The following is a 17,269-nucleotide window of genomic DNA, read 5'->3' as shown; positions in this document are numbered from 1 at the left end:
ACGTGAATGTCACGATGTCAGAGTGTAGCCCACTGCTCAGCAAAATTAAATAAAGTAATCAAATTCAGTGTAAATCACTGCCTCTCTTGTCCTTGCTATAACATTACTGCTAAAAGTTCGTTTGTTTGCTATGTTTAAAAAGCACACGAAAGCCCACATTTGGGCACAGGTCTGTATTTCATTATTAAACTTAGTATTTCACTGTCTTAGAAGTATTCTAAGTATAATCTGACGACACTTAAACGCAGCAGCCTCACCAGAAAGGAATTCCGCTAGTAGGCAAGAAGAGGAGGTCATGTAAGGCAACAGGGGTCCACAGCCCACATGACCTTTGCAAGTAGGCCAGTGGGACATACAGCATACCCCTATATGTTTAAAAAAAAAAATCTAATCTTATCATTCTTCACCTCAGACTGGAGTAATCAAGCTATAATCAATAGCATGTGATAGATCAGGCACCCAGACATCAAAACAGAGGGTGGGGGTTGGAGGCCTGGGTTTTACTGTCCAGTCTACTCAAATTAGAATCAGCTGTTTCTCTGCATCAAATTTTGACCACCCTATTTCTTCTGTTACAAGTACAAACAAAAAACTAAAATCAAAATTAAAAAATACTTAGTGTGTGACTTTTACATATGAACATCTTTCACAGGTAAGCCTTTGCCGAATGAGTGAACCAGGTAAATCTCTTTGTATTTCGTAGTGTAATGGACTCTCTAATTTGGTTTCTGGACATTCCAGCACTTGTGCACTGGTAGCAATGTGTTAACCAGCAATGTTTGGTTTGCCAGAGCTGCAGAGGGAAGCAAGCAAGCGACAGAGAAAGAGTAGCTACAGCAACTTAGTAATGTAGAGTCTGAAGGGACAATGAAGCATCCAAGAAAGGTTTCTGATGTACCAGATATAAACATGTTAGAGGAAGGATTAAGCCTTAATTGTACACTCTTGTAAATACCACAGTTCAGTTGTTGTTGCTGAACTACTGTCTAGTTTACTTGGAGGATCCATTACATGTGCAGTAGGTCTACATCTTCATATTCCTCACATCACTGCTGAACATGTGCACTAATGTCCCTGTAGCGTAGTCACAGTGCGGACAAAAAGTTGGGGCTGTACATGGATGTCTACAGAGGGTTCCATACAGACTATTCTGGATTTGTGACAGAATTCACACTACCTGGCCTTTAGCATTGTCTCACATACTTGTGGAGGCATGATATAATGCAAATGTTTAACACTGGCCTTATACACTGCCAGTCAAAAATTTGGACACACCTTCTCATTCAATACTTTTCATTTATTTGTATTATTTTCTACATTGTAGATTAATACCGAAGATAAACACTTTCTTTGTTTACAACATAATTCTGTATGTATTCTTTTACAGTTTTGATGTCTTCAGTATTAATCTACAATGTATAAAATAATTGAATACAAACCATTGAATGAGAAGGTGTGTCCTAACTTTTGACTGTTACTGTATACCATTAAGACTGTACACGTGAACAGCTGTGCACACCATATGTAGCCAATGATTTTTTTTATTACTTTCTAATCCACTTTAAGTCTACTTGGAGGACTCTTTTGCATACATGCCCAGTAAATCAGTCTCTTTGTATTCTGCACACTGTTGTCAAGCATGTGCACTGCAGGATATTTCCACATGGACTCTCACTCACCCATCTGTGGATGTTTGCCTGCAGCTCAAAATTTGTGTCCTTGCAGACAGTGCACAGGGCTACAACGCTACAGAGGCTACAGTGAACTTGTGTTACTACACTCTAAAAAGTAACTCAAAAGACCTCCTCCCACCACTTCACAAAATCCATGATGTCAATATAAGCTTTAAAGTTGCTAGCATTGTGTTGCTAAATTTGGTTGGCATATTAATGTTGGTAACTGCATCAACCTACTATTCTGTGTGATTTAAAGTCAAATTTCTGCATTAGTTAATTTAAAACTAAATTGAAATTAAGGTAACTTCAATAAAATTGGCTTGAAACTTCATTTTTCTTAACCTTGAGCTCAAGATTTCAGCTCTCCTTCCTTATCTTGGACAATGTTAGATGGTTAAGAACGGAAATTAAACATGACTGTAGAGGAGAAGCTATCAACCCAACTCGATGTAGCTTGTTGGTTGAACATAGTTTCAGTAGGAAGTTCTCATGATTAAAAAGACTGAAGCAAACTGTTCATTTATGTTGTGGTTGAACCCAAGGAACATTGCGTGGTGCATTAAGGTGTTGGATAATTGTGTATTCACAGGCAGGTACTGTATGTACAGTGCAGGGAGCAGGTAAAACCACATCGGTCTTTGTTAATCACACACACACACACACACACACACACACACACACACACACACACACACACACACACACACACACACACACACACACACACACACAGAAGTGAGTTTGTGTGGAGCTGTGGAGCCATGGGCGTGGCTAGGAACACCTTGTGACGTCAGTTCAGCGCGGGTTTTTGGCTCTTTCAGTCTCCGAGACCATCAGGTATCACAACCATTAAAAACCTCAGCTACCAATCCTGCCTAATTGCCCCCTGAAGGCAGCGTCATGTCTACATCTGCCCCCTCTCTGTTCACACACTCCAGCTGATCACACCTCGTCCCTCACCTGCGCTCCTGACATGCGGCGTCACTGCAAACCGACCGAGCTTCATTCCTGCTGTCACATCGTCACAGTGTTTGGTCGTGGCGCACTTCATCATCCGGACGAAAGCAACACGGCAGAACTCCTGCTGCAGCTCCAAACATAGCAGCATTACGCACCGTGGGGCCTTCCGTCCTGCGCACAGCCCGGGGAGGAAGGATAGGATGGTGCTGAGGAGCCTCACGTCAGCGGACAAAGTTTGATACCTGTGAACATCAGAGCACAACCAACAGGTAAGATCGTTTCCTTTAAACTCACCACCGTGCATGAGAATGAGGATGAAAGATGGAACGATTAAGTCTCATATCTGGTAAATGACTGAATGTCATTTTTTTAAAAAATGAGTCAACTATGATTTTGATCAGTAGAGAAAAGCCATTCATTTGATTTAGATACCATAAGCTATATATTTTTAGATTACTTCTTTAAAAAAGAAAAAAAAACTGTTGTTTTTGGCAACTTTTTGAATGGATTTTAAAGTGTTTGTCTACCTTAAAAGGTGTTTATCATGCAAATATTTTAATCATGACACTGACCTGTTGCAAATCAGCTAAACCGTTCCCATCATAAAAACCAACAAAAAAAAGAGCTGAGTTCCATATTCAACTCCAGACTTGAATTTCTGTTTACATCACAAACTATGCATTGAAGTATTTTATCTACTTTATGTGAGATTAATAAGGAATCATATTTGAACTTTTCTGATCACTGACACACATTTTCAACTGTTATTTCCAGCTAAAAGCAGGGACAACAAATCCGACAGACATGTGATGCATGTACTCGGTCTAGCAACCTTTCAAAGCCTTTCCAATGATGTCACCAGCCTCCCCATTACACATTGGACATGTTTTTGTTCAAACCTTTTCTCAAACTCAAAGATACGACCGTATCTGATGTACAAAAAAAAAAAAAAAAAAATCTGATGCTGCAGTTAGGTTAAAAGTCAGAATGAATGTCTGGATAAACATGTCACACAGATCACAAGTCAAAAGAACTTGTTTGGTGAGAAGCAACACCTTTGACTCACCTTTGGAGAACCTGTTGGGCCGGTGATGGGTGGATTGTTACCTCAAGGAAGAAGGAAAAGACTTTTAAGCAGACAGATTTAACAAGGAGATGGGTGTGTTTTAAACCTTGTTTTGTGTCTGGATCATGAATGGAATCTGTGTGTCTCTTAGATTTTATTTTGTCAAACTCAGTATGATTGGAAAATAAATGTTATTAATTTCCAGAATTTAGTTTGCAGCGAAAGACCTCTTACTGATGTTGGCCGTCCCATGCCAGCTCATTTTAATGAGTCATCTTTACCATTTCTAATCAGAGAGAAATCCTTCTCACATTTGTAAATTTAACTACTTCTCCACACTGTTAAAAAAAATTGTTTAAAAAAAAAAAAAAAATTTTCAGCATCAGTGGTGCCTTAAAAATACATTAAAAACAGTGGGATATTGTAATGGTCAAAAACTGTAAAGATGGTAAAAATAATGGCAATATCTGTAAAAAATAATTATATTTTTAGCTAAATATACCATTCAAAAGTTTGGGGTCACCTAGGCAATTTCATGTTTTCCATGAAAGCTACCACTTTTATTCATGTGCTAACATGATTGCACAAAGGTTTTATAATCATCAATTAGTCTTTCAGCACCATTAGCTAACATGTAGCATTAGAACACAGAAGTGATGGTTGCTGGAAATGTTCCTCTGTACCCCTGTGTAGATATTCCATTAAAAATCAGCTGTTTCCAGTTAGAATAGTCATTTACCTCATTAACAATGTCTTAATTTCATGTTATCTTCATTGAAAAAAAATGCTTTTCTTTCAAAAATAAGGAGACTTCTAAGTGACACCAATCTTTTGAACAGTAGTGTAATAAAACAGTGTCATTTCATGGTCACACAAATTCCTATTTGCATACTGTTTGATCTGGACATTATCTAAAGCTTTGTCCTGTTTTTTTCTTCTTTTTTTTTACCGTGAACATGTAAATGAGTTATTTTTTAATGATCTTACTAGATATTATCTGTAATTTAACAAAACAGGAAAAATATGGAATAAAAACATTTCAGAAAAGTCATTTAGTCTCTTTTAAACCTTAATATACACAATTTTGCTTGAAATAATTTAAAATGCCTGTAAAATTACAATATTCTTTTGATTATTTGTATACATAGTGTACTAGACATTATCTCTAATTTAACAGAATGGGAAAAATCTGAAAAACAGTAGTTTCAAAAATCATTTAACATTTTTCATTTCTTCATATACACAGTATTGCTTTTAAATGACTGCAAATGTCTGTAACATTGCAATATAATTTGCTGATTTAAATACACTGTAATCACATGAAGCAAAATTTCTTAAAATACAGATTTTTAAATGTGGGCTTTATTTACAGGTACTTATACAATTAGCATGTTAATTTACCTTTATTTCTGTGATTTTACAAATTTTGTATTACAGTAAATTATACATTTCAGTACGTTGTTCAAAAAATGACAGTTAAAAACTCTTAAATGTCTTCCTTTGCAGCCCAACCATGAGGGACAGACTGAGCCACCTGCAGGAAATGTCCAATGGACATGTGGAGCCGATGGAGGATGCAGAGTCCACTGTGTCTGACACCTTCAGCAACGTGGACCTGGAGGAGGAGCTGCCCCATGAGGCGGTGGTGTTTGATGACAACAGCCCCGCTCTGGAAGAGGTCTTCTCCCAGTCACAAGACATCCACAGGGAGATCCAACTCATCCGCCTGGAGGTCAAACGGCTCCGTGAGCAGAACTCCCGCATGTTGCAAGGCACCACCACCATGAGCACCATTAAAAGAGACTCCAACGCTATTGGTGCCGACATAAAGAAACGAGCCGAGGATGTTCTGGCACGTCTGCACGACATGGACGGAACATCCCACAAGCTGGAGGAAACTCACGGCTCAAACTCTGCCGTCACACGTATAGCCAGAACCCAGTACGCCTGCCTCAGCAACGGTTTCCGTGATGCAATGTTTGACTATAACGAGGCCGAGATGAGTCACCGAGAGAACTGCAAGGCCCAGATCCAGAGGCAGATGGAGATAGTAGGGCGTGAGGTGACGGGGGAGGAGGTGGAGGAGATGATAGAGAAGGGCCAGTGGAACATCTTTAATGACAACATTGTGAGTGAAGGCAAAACAGCGCGATCTGCTCTGTCCCAGATCGAGAAGCGTCACCAGGAGTTAGTGGACCTGGAGGCTCGCATCAGTGGCATCCATGAGATATTCCTGGACATCGCCATGCTGGTGGAGGAGCAGGGCCCCATGCTGACGTCCATCCAGAGCAACGTGCAGAAAACAGACGAAGGAATACAAGACGCCCTCGTCAAACTAGGCAGGGCCAAACGGCATGACAACAACAATCCCTTTAAAAAGATGTTTTGCAGCTGTTTCCCATGTTTCAACTCATGATTGTAGAGAAGTAGAGGAGTCGAGGGACAGCAAAGTAGGCACTTTGCTGTCCAGACAGAGTGAAATCTTAAAGACATTTTCAGCATGTGTCATTAATAAACTGCTCCTATCATCAAAGTATGTATCTATATGGCCTTTATAGTTATTGCATATTTTCCTGAAGTTAAATAAAGTTTGTTTTAAAAAAAAGTTTAAACTATTTTGCTTGGGTAATATATTTTTAATTACATTTAAGTTATTCATTAAAGTCTGGGATGTTCAAATGAAATGATAATAAATCACAATTCTTCCTCTATGAATGAGGTGTGATGCAGGTGTGAAACTACAATCTGACAATATTTTTCATGTTTTAGAGCCTGTTGAGTCTCTGCATGACAGTGATTTAACAAATGCAGTGACTTTCAGGAACATTTTAATGCAACTGCAGGAGGCAAGTGGTTACTGATGTAGTACACTGCCGTGATGGTAAACCGTAAAGAAATGATTTTAAATATGGGTTAAATCAAAAAATTCTTACCTTTTTTTTCCTATCTGTCCTATAATCTCTACATGTCAGTGTCTTTGGTCTTAGTTAACATAAGGCTGAAAGGCTCTTCTAGAAACTGTACGATTGAGTTTTTCATGATTAAACCAAGTTTTCTCTATTATGTGTATAAATTATAGTGCGGAACAAGCCATTATGTGTTGACCACATTGCACAACACCTTCATAATTCCCCATCTCTTCCTCATACTCTCTTTTGAGCTCATCAGTAAGTTCACATGTTGGCTTTGCCTCATGCTCAGTCTAGAATTTATGCAGGGATTCAGTGTTGATGTCGACTGTACACTAATATGTTACTTCTGATGCTCTTCTCATGAATTTTATATAATACCTTGTTGTCTTTCTTCTGTGGTGTCTTTATATAAGATGACGATATATTAAAATATTACAAGACTCTGGCTTTATACTTGTTGTGACATAAAATCTACATCAGCACACAAATATTTGACGAGATTTAGTACAGACACATCCTCGGCAGTCAACTATGACCCAACTGTGGGTCATCCCAAATTAAATCATCAACTCTTTAGACCAATTTCTGCTCAACCATCTCTGATTTTCCTGAAAATTCTAAAGCATAAAATATTGATATTTGTAAAGATATCCATACAATTTTACACTGATATATCCTGTACTTTCCAGATAGTTATATTTAAAAATTGCCAAACTTTCACCAACTTTTTGTGCATTGACATTTGAGACTATGTTTTAACGACAGTATCTCAGGAAATGTTGACGATAAAAGCTGGAGATTTTCGGTGTTATTTCACAAATATGGCTTTGATTCAGAATCTAGCCAAAATATAACTAAGAAATAAAATATGGCCATGCTTTTCATTTTTAGACTCATAAATCAGTATAACCATGATCAAATACATAGATTTGATGGGATTTTTCTAGTTGGAAATGTTAATGCCGTGACGTATATGCTGAATGTATATTTAGAAGTAATTTGATGTACTTCTGTGAGCAAGACTTTAAATGTAAATTCATTCTCATTATCATTGTGGAAACAGTTTGATGGGATCGAAATTGATTCTCATGTTTGTATTCCAATGGAAACAAACTTGATCTTTCAGACAAAAGTCACGAGCTGCATGTTGCCTTCAAGCATCTCTTCCAATAAGCAGCAGGGCATCGCATCGAGCTGAATATGTGATGCTCTAACTTACTGAAAACAACATTTTACGCCTATATTCAAAATTGTATTCACTTTTGTGATATATTTGGAGAAACATTTCTCTCCTGCTTGGATTTGGTTACCGATCATTACTTTTGTGTTTGTGGTACAGCATGCCATACATGCTCAATTAGTTCTCAAAGTTCAACAAAAATACCTTTTTTTTCATGTTTGTGATCAAGTTTTTCACAGTAAAAAGTACCCTTTGTGTTTTGTTTTGTATAATTGTGACATGCAGCTACATATGTTTCAGAAAATAACACTAGCTGACTTCTACAGTCTCAATTTAATGTGAACTCAGTTGTGGGACTTTTCATGACGGCTTCAATTTTTTTCATAGATTAACTCACCCAGAGTAAGCGTTTTTTTTTTTAACGTACTTGTCCAAATTTCCTGCTTTTATCCTGTGTAATTCTTGAGATAATGTCATTTAAACTAGCCTTAAATCTCAATGTGCAAAAACATGCTTTCAGTGGGTTAATGTTTTTTTTAAACTTTATCTCAGAAAGTACTTTATATATGAATCTAAAATTTCACAAATACCCTTTCAAATATCCATAGTTTATAATAAAAAAACATTTAAAGTGAATCAGAGCTGGTTGAGCAGAAGGACCCTGATGATATGAGACAGAAGGACATCCTATGAAAACTGATTTCTCTGTTCCCTGGCATGTACCAGGTTCTTTGTGCATGAACATCCACACACAGGTGTCATCAATCAGCAGATGCACAGCGGCTTGTTCTGTTTTACTCAGCTGGTAAAAGTTTAGTTCCTCACGTTTCATTTCCTACTTTCTTACTTCTTCTGGGTGCATTATTTGACAAGAATGTTTTTTTTTTTTACTTAATTGAATTGCCAGATTTCTGAAGTGAACCAAACCTTCAAAAAAAGGATCTGATTTCAAGGAAGTATTATGTGTTGCAGTGGCTTCATCTGTGTCGGTTACGTCTGAAGCGGCAGCAGTCGCACACATGCTGAACAGGCTGGACACAGCAAACTTTCCTCATCAGACTGACAATATTATGCATTTCCAAGGGCCTTGGATTAAATACATTTAATAAGGAAGGATACACTTGCTTTTTGATCTTGTGGGACCCAGGCAGAAGAGGTAAGATGGTTTAATTTGAGAATTTAATTATATCTGATTGATTTTCTTAGTGAAAGTGTGGCCACCGGGAGACACCCTGAGAATAGATGTGGCTCCTACTCATTCATTCAACGTTCTGCTCCACAGGCAGCGTGAAGGGAGATTAATTTAAAGTCATTTGATCATATATTGTGACAACTTTTAAACCAACATGGAATGAGGAAATTGATTTTCTGCTTAAACACTCAGACTGTATGGAAATATAACTGCAATTGAAACGCTACAATTTTGCAAGTTTTGTCCAGAATAAGATTAAGTAGATGAACATATAAAAACTACTTAAACAAATAAATGTATATCCCACAAACTATCTCTTGTGACAAATCCAGTTTCACAGCAAAAGTCTACTTTTCAGTAAGGTAGTGTCTTCCTTGTTCCTGGTTTAAATAAAGACATTCCAGTGAGCCACTGAGTTGTGACTGTTGTCATTGTTGACCAGTTGTTGCATTAGTTGTAGCAGTTGTGTAATCCTGACATTAGCTTTTAAATGAATTTAGCAGTTTCCTCTGGGTAAATTTTGGATGTACAGTAACTTTGCAAAGTGTATTTCAGCAATCCAATCAGAGCACTTAGCGTTTAATTAGAATTGCTTCATGTTTTTTGTTTATTTTCATGTACATATGCAATGTGTGCCTACAACTCAACACGTAGAATGAATGTCATATTAAATTTGAACTACAGGTTTTATCTTTTTGTTGAGAACTCATTTATATTTTTGCTAAATCAAATCAAAGCTGGACTAGAGATGAGCCCAGTAACCAGCGTTTTCTTTCTTTGTCTCTCAGACAGGATGCGGGACATGCTGGAGAGGCTGCAGACCATCAGTGAGGACCATGAGGATGAGGAATCAGAGTTTAATGGTCCCGAGCATGACGGAGACAAGGTGACTCTGTCTCAACAGGCAGTGATCTTTGAGAACTCCTCAGCTATTGATGAGGTCCTGAAGGAGGCCCAGTTCATACGCAAGGAGATCTCCTTGCTCCAGTTGGAGGTGGAACGTATGTGCATGCAAAATGAACGCTTTGGCACCTCTGTGCGCCGCCTCACCCTTCTTAAAAAGGACTGTGACTCCATTGCCAAAGGGGTCCAGCAACGTGCAGAGGTCCTATACGTCCGTCTGCAGGACCTGGGTAAAATGAGCAACCAGCTGGAGGAGAAAGAAAGTCCAAACTCCGCTCTTAGTCGCATCGCCCGTACTCAGTACGACACGCTGACCCTTGCCTTCCATGCTGTCATGAGTGACTACAGCAAAGCCGAGGAGAAGCAGAAGAACACATGCAGGAGGAGGATCCAGAGGCAGGCGTCCATAATGGGCACAGACATCACCGATGAGCAGCTGGATGTGCTGGTGGACAAAGGTGGTGAAGGCTGGACTGAACTATCCCACAGCCTTCAGCCACAAGCTGCTCGAACATGCCGCTTGGCCTTCTGTGAGATCAAAAACAGACACAAGGAGCTGGTGGAGCTGGAGGCCAGGCTGAAGGAGGTCCACGAGCTGTTCCTGCAGATGGCCGTGCTGGTGGAGGAGCAGGGATCCATCCTGAATAACATCGAGGTTCACATGCATCGCACTCAGGAACATGTTGACCAGATCAACGATCACATCAAGAAGGCCATACAGTACAAGAAGAAGAACCCTTTTCTGCAGTGTTGCCCCTGTCTACCTTGTTGGAGAAAGAACTAAAGCTTTTAGGAGTTAGTTTGACATTATGGAATTTTATGGATGATTCAAAATTAAAATAAACAACTATGTACAGTAAAAATATGGAACTGAGCTCAAAAATATTGTGCAGTATGCTTAATTTATAGTGAATCCAAACTTTGCAGACTCTCATATCACGAAGTATAAAGGAAATGGACTTGCTCTAAAGAGTCGCACTGTGTTTCTTTAGTTGCTGTGTGTAGCTTAAAATTCTTAAACTTACAGTCTGTCTGAAATTTGATTAACTGAAATAAATCTTCAAGTTTTTACAATCACAGAATTCTTCAGTGTGTGTGTGTGAAAGAAGTTGAGTCTGTTTACATTTTAAGTGGTTTACTGACACAAAATAAATGCTGTTGTACTAAATTAAAATCATTTTGTCGACATTTGGTGAACATCAGCTCAGTTACTTTGGTCATGTGGGAAAGCTGTTCACATGTTCTTTTGAAATTTGGAAAAATTGAAGTCATGAGAGTGAACGGTAGAAGGTAAGAATGGCTTAAGAGCTGACCAACTGCAGCCAGTGGTGGTAAATCCTGAGCTGAGCACGGAAAGTTAAATAGATGGTGGACATAGAAGCTTGGATTCAGTTGTTAAAAGTCAGAAATGATAGTACGTGGCCTGTAGGAGAATAGGAAAAACTTATTTAAACTAATCGGCTCGCTCCTCCAGATACTTTTTTTTTAGTAAAGGAGGAAGAGACGTGTCATCTGATCCACTAAAATAATCCAAGCTATTTCCTCAGTGTAAGGCTTGTGGCATTTAGCTTTTAATGTGATGGTGTGTCTGACTCTGTGGCTCTAGAGGAAGCCAAATCCTGTAAAAGTGGAGCAGCAGATTTAGGGTTGAATACCTCAAGTGGCCTGCTGCTTCTTAGAAATAAACAACCAAAAAACCCCCAAGTTGCTTAAGCTTTGTAGCTTGATCGGGCCAATTCAACCTATAGTACTCTTGTTAACACTCTTTCCTCCCCCTCATTGGAGCATTGTGGGTACATTATGTCTGGTATATAATAATCTTCATTTACAGAGCAAATCTCAAAACAAAATAATTTAACAGCACATAATTTACACAACTCGGTCTATATTGATGTATGACCACTTGAATAAATAAATTAACTACAACAAAAGGAAGAACAGTACCAATGAAACTTCCTTTTTACTATTTTATTGTAAGTTGCTTTAGTTAGATAAATTATCAATATCATATGGAGAGACATGTATTTTCTTTTTTTTGTCAGAAACATTAGTTGTTCATTTGGGTTATTTTGTTATGAGGCTTTGGTAGTGAACATTTCTCTCATCAGAACCTGTATTTCTTCTCATAACTAATGGATTGGTCACCCACTTTAAATAAGATTTAGAAAAATAAGTATTTTCAGTGTAAAGTTTATAGCTATGTAAATCTCACTGTGCACTTCATGTGATATAAATGTGGAAGACAGACTGAGCACAGAAATAAAGTGGGTGATTTACCTCTACGTAGAACACAGTGTGTCACATTTTATATCCATTTCAGTGTGAAATAACCTGAAAGTGTGGTATTATCAGGTTAAAACGGACAGACTGCTGTGCTCAGCCCCGTGTGTCAACATCCAAACAACGCCTCTGATGTTATCAGTGCTTAATAGCTGCAGTGTCAAAAGCTTATAAAAAATACAACGTGTCGTCTAATTCATTAAACTAGAGCTATTTTAATCAGAAGAATGGAATTTCCTTGGTGACGCACAAACACAGAAAGAGCAGCCGTCACTGAAGTTTCTGCACAGGACTTTATCCGGTAACTTGTTGTGCATGACTTTATGAGCAATTCTTAAGTGTCTTTCTGCGTTAATAGCTTTGCTTTGCATCGTCGCTCTTTTGGTCGCACTGTGCTGCAAACATAGCGCGATATTCCTTTGTGTGTGTGTGTGTGTGTGTGTGCTGTCTGGAAACTGAAACTTATGCTAGCAGTTAGCATGCTAACCTCACTATGCGGATCCAAGTGAGATAACTTGCATTGACAACGATACAAACAGCGGGGATTCCTGTAAGTACACAGGCTGGTATTTTTGTGTTTGGTGCTCCATTCACATCCAACACTACCGTAAGTAGTGGCAGAAGTAATAGTTTAAGTTAAAGCCGTGCTGCGCTACCTACGTAAACGACATACATTAGCACAGAAGTCAGATATGAGTTAGCTGCGAGCTGCTAACACCGCGCTAGCGTCATATTTGACTCGTGATTGTTGATTATTCGTCGTTTTCGCAGAGCTGCCGCTACATTGGCGTGAATTGGTAGCTGCGTAAGAATGTGGGGATTAAATGAAAAACAAATTTAGCGGTTAATCTGATTTGGAGCTCCCACTTTTTGTAGGGGGAACGCGGGGGGATGCGGTGTATACACCAGGATGGCCGAGTGGTTAAGGCGTTGGACTTAAGATCCAATGGACATATGTCCGCGTGGGTTCGAACCCCACTCCTGGTAAAGTTGTTTTGCTGATATCTGTGTGACAATCACCATATAATCTACGTTCAGCTGAATAAAATAACATCAGCCTCTATTCAGAAGACCACCGACAAGAATAGGAAAATAAGCCATTGGAAACAGATGCATACTTGTACAGTAAATATATATATTGTACAACAGTGATCAACTAATTTAAGGCACCTAAAACACTGTATGCTGTGTTTGTAATTGGCTTACCTTTGTATAAATACAAAGATTTTGTTTTATTACTATTAATATTACTTTGGGAATGGTGTTGTTTTGCTCCAAGTTAAACTGCCAGGATTGCAAACATTGTATTGATGCTACAATAATGCTGAATAATCTGGATCTAAAACAATGTTATTAAGATGAAATCATACACATAAGCAATACATACACAACATTTAAATATACCACCTCCTGCTGGTTAATACAAAGTATCCAAACATTTATGATATTTAGTGAATCTGCATGATTCCAATAAGTATTTTCAACTAGACCAAATAAGATGAACACCTTAAATTTTGAATCCTTTAAAAACAAACAAACAAAACTGTATTTGTTAAAAAAAAAAAAAAAAAAACATTTTCATTGCTGTTAATCTTTTAGAACCAGTAGCATCATTATGACAGAAGAGGGCACTGTAAGCCCTTCTTGTAGTTCCTGGGCTTGAGTCCAGCTCTGTTCTACCAGAGGCCTACACTCTCTCACCCCTGTAATTTCACAGCTGGGGCGATGCCTTAGACTCATCGATACCCGGTCATCTGCGTCTGCCACAGGAAAAGCTTCACAGCAAACAGCTGCGCTTCAGTAGCTTGCTGTGGTGTAGTTGCATAAGACCAAGAAGTGCAGATGCAAAAGAGGCTCTTTGAAATGTTCTTGAACCCAACGCTATGAATGCACAGCAGCTTTGTGACAAATTGCAGTCTGTGAACTTATATGTGTACTTGCCCCCCCCCTGCTCCCTCCACTCATCGCCAAACAAATATGCTGTCACTTGATAGGTGTTGGAGGCCTAAGAGAACACTCATTTGTGAAATGGAGCGTCTTCTCTGAGCTGTGTGAAGAAGCGTCCACAAAAGAGCCCTGACAACCGAGAAGCGGGAGGAAGAAGGATGAGGGTTTACAATGGGAGATCAACATCTCTGCATCCCCAAAGCCTCAGAGACTCTTTCCAAAGAGCCGTAATCTATTATTCAGACCCCTCAGGTAACAGAAAAGTTGTTGCTTTTCAGGCTGACATCACCCAGTATGATAAAAATGAAACCTCATACAAGAATTATTACTTTAATAATAATAATAATAATAATAATAATAATAATAATAATAATAATAATAATAATAATAATAATAATAATAATAATAATAATACATGAAAAGCTGTTGTAGTAATGATCACATTTATTGTTACTGTTATTTAGGGATTATTGCAAATTGGGGCTCAATAAAGATCTTCTTATTTTAAAAATGTGTGTGTCTTAAAATGTTTTTGTTATATTTTAACTGTCATTTAAATCATCTGTTCCATCCTAGGTTTTGTTTGCATTTTGTGTATCAAATGTGTTATTTAAATAAAGTTCATTATTAATAATAAGAGGCCTGTTTTGTATATTTAATGCATTAACTAAAAAAATAGAAACCCCATAAATTGGATTTATAGCTTTTTCTGTTAAAAAAAAAACAAACTTGTGTTGCAGGTTTGTTGATACTAATTTTACTTAAAGAAATGTATTCTGACTAGATTTGTAATTAAACTTGAATACAGGATATTATTTCATAATGAGTGTCACTTAATTATTGATGCAATTTAAGATAAATTTAGTTTGATTAATCTGTCAGTTATGTTCTCAATTAGTTGGATTAGTGTGTGGTGTATATATAATGTCAGAAAATAATGAAACATGTTGATCAAAGCTCAAGATTATATCATCAAATATCTTGTTTTTTCCACAAAGACAATCCATTTACTATCATGGAAAAATAAAGAAACTAGAAAATATTCAAATTTAGGAAGCTGGAATAGAAGAATTAGTTTATTTCTTGAAACAATCTCAGACTAATTAATTGATTATTGAATAGTTAGCTACAGATTTTGATCAGTGTTTTATTTTGTGCATACCCCAAAGATACTCAGTTTTTCTGTCATAGAAGCCAACAAATATTCAAATTTAAGATGCTGGAATGAGAGAATTTTGACTTTTTTTTCTCAAGAAAATCTAAAATCAAACAAAGGCCGATTATTTAGTTATCGGTTTAATAGTTGGCAACTAACAATTATCGCAACAATTAATACTTGAAATTCATTTTGTATTATTTTGATCAATATATCTTTCAGTTTCATCACGGTGCATTTATTCGTAATTACGTTTTTATGCTCTGGAACTGCAATTTCTCTTTTAATACATTTATCACTTAAAGTAGTTGAATGAATAAAATAATGTGCCATATTCACATATGTTAACATTAAAACACTTATCTTGGATCTGGGGACTCATTTACGTGGAAACAATCCCTCGGCCTAGTAAACTTGAGAGTTATTTTTCCACAATCAGTGTTTCTATTAAAAGATATTGGTTTTCCAGTGAGAGTCACTGGTTTTGTTGGGGTTCTGTCACGTGACGAGCACCGCGCCATGTTTCCATCTCTGCGTCAGGAAAACTTTTACAGCCGGAGAAAAAAAAGCTGCAGACATCAGTAAAGTTACCCGGAATGGACGATATGAATCCGGTTACAGCCTTCAAAATTTAAACGGGATCGCGGTAGGTTCTGTTTAGTGAGCCCCTTAATGTATTAATATCGTGGGTGAATTGCGAATCAATTCATGTAATTAATAATTAACACATTATCTAAATTAGTTTTATGGGTTATTTCAAACGCCACATAGTGAAAAAAGGCGACGACTATCCTGTTGATGATTTTACTTTGAAGGAGTGTGTCGAGTATTTCCGCTGTCTTTAGCTGACTCTGTCTAGCTTAACATCGCTGAACGCAACAGGGAGAAAGAGTCCAGAAAGCAACAGGAACAAAGTTGTGGGACCTCAGTGAACAGCGCTGCGGTGTTCACCCGTGAAATTTAATAACCATCTCTCCGTGTGCCGGAGACAGGCAGCCGTGAGCTTTTAGGGCCACGGCCGCTGGCTTTGCTTTGCATTGCAGAAAAGTGAAGCTTTTTTTTGGGGGCACATTGTGGAGTCTGGATGCGCGTGAGGACGGTTGTCTTTACGAGCTAACTTTTAACGTTCGTTAGTTAAAAACGGCGTCGCGGAGAAAATGCCTTAAACTGGTTAAAGTGGCGGACTTTGAAGACGCTTTAATACATTTTCCAGCCTGTAAGTGTGTCCATACTCTACACGTTTTGGACTTGTTTTGAAGGAACACGTCTCCTGACCCCTTGCTGACAGCAGAGGTGAGTGTGTGATTTGGATACACGTTATTTTGAAGTTCGGCTGTTATCAGTGAAGTCGCCATTAAAAGTTAAAACATTGCGAAAGAAGCCAAATGATCACTGTATTTACTTAGCCTGAAGTCCTGCACGTAGCCTCGGTTTTTGTCATTCACCGCAGCCAGATTGCATTCCGATTGAATTCCCCAGTCATATCTAAGAGATAAAACATTAACCACAAGGCCACCACGGCTGATTTACTGTTTGAAAGTTACTCTGTTTTGTGCACCAGTATCGTGCTTTTGTCAGGGAGGCAGCAATCTGGTTAGATTCAGCATAGGAGTGATTTATTGGGCTCAAGCTGCTTTCATTTATACTCATGTCTCCTGCAAATCAGCCAAACTGGAAAATACACGCTGAACTTGTGAGAATTTCAATGTACAGCTACTGAGAGATCACATTAAGATGGTGGGTTGTGTCCCTTCAGTTGGTTTGCATTGGTTGTCAAAAATCACTGCTCTCTCAGACAGAGGAACTGAAATTGTCAAGATACCGGCAAGATAGATGGGCCTGCCTCTGCCTTGACTTTACAGTTGTTATTTTTGGATCTTGCATCATCCCTTAAGAACTGTAACTCACCCAGTATCCCCTGGTAAAAGTGCTCACCAACTCCTTTCATGGTAAAAGCGAGCTTCCTTGGGAGTGAACACGGTTGAGTTTTTAATGAC

The 17,269-nt window shown here is 38.2% G+C and overlaps 3 protein-coding genes and 1 non-coding gene across 7 annotated transcripts in view; all 4 read left to right on the top strand.

The window, feature by feature from the left end:
* Positions 1-2,506: 2,506 nt before the first annotated feature.
* Positions 2,507-7,055, top strand: stx11b.1 (syntaxin 11b, tandem duplicate 1). Its single transcript, XM_023279828.3, has 2 exons — positions 2,507-2,905; positions 5,209-7,055. Exon 2 carries the CDS (start codon positions 5,216-5,218, stop codon positions 6,116-6,118), a length of 903 nt encoding a protein of 300 aa, XP_023135596.1. The 5' UTR covers positions 2,507-2,905; positions 5,209-5,215; the 3' UTR covers positions 6,119-7,055.
* A 1,427-nt stretch (positions 7,056-8,482) lies between these two features.
* Positions 8,483-10,971, top strand: LOC111574971 (syntaxin-11-like). Of its 3 annotated transcripts, none has more exons than XM_023279830.3 (3): positions 8,483-8,599; positions 8,767-8,950; positions 9,775-10,971. In XM_023279830.3, exon 3 carries the CDS (start codon positions 9,780-9,782, stop codon positions 10,671-10,673), a length of 894 nt encoding a protein of 297 aa, XP_023135598.1. In that variant the 5' UTR covers positions 8,483-8,599; positions 8,767-8,950; positions 9,775-9,779; the 3' UTR covers positions 10,674-10,971. The 3 variants fall into 3 exon arrangements, with proteins under 3 accessions (XP_023135598.1, XP_023135597.1, XP_054872074.1); XM_023279829.3 differs by having other exon boundaries at positions 8,542-8,599; positions 8,702-8,950; XM_055016099.1 differs by lacking the exon at positions 8,483-8,599 and having other exon boundaries at positions 8,606-8,950.
* A 2,102-nt stretch (positions 10,972-13,073) lies between these two features.
* Positions 13,074-13,156, top strand: trnal-uaa (transfer RNA leucine (anticodon UAA)). Its single transcript has one exon. It is a non-coding gene; the product is annotated as a tRNA-Leu (tRNA).
* A 3,010-nt stretch (positions 13,157-16,166) lies between these two features.
* Positions 16,167-17,269, top strand: part of utrn (utrophin) — a 225,825-nt gene continuing 224,722 nt past the window's right edge. For both annotated transcript variants that reach the window (XM_023279832.3, XM_023279833.3), the window contains exon 1: positions 16,167-16,565. The gene's annotated coding sequence lies outside the window, so the exon portion shown is untranslated. The remainder of the gene's footprint in view (positions 16,566-17,269) is intronic.

Source organism: Amphiprion ocellaris, chromosome 12, assembly GCF_022539595.1.
Source record: "Amphiprion ocellaris isolate individual 3 ecotype Okinawa chromosome 12, ASM2253959v1, whole genome shotgun sequence".
NCBI lineage: Eukaryota > Metazoa > Chordata > Actinopteri > Pomacentridae > Amphiprion > Amphiprion ocellaris.
This window is presented reverse-complemented; position numbering and strand designations above follow the sequence as displayed.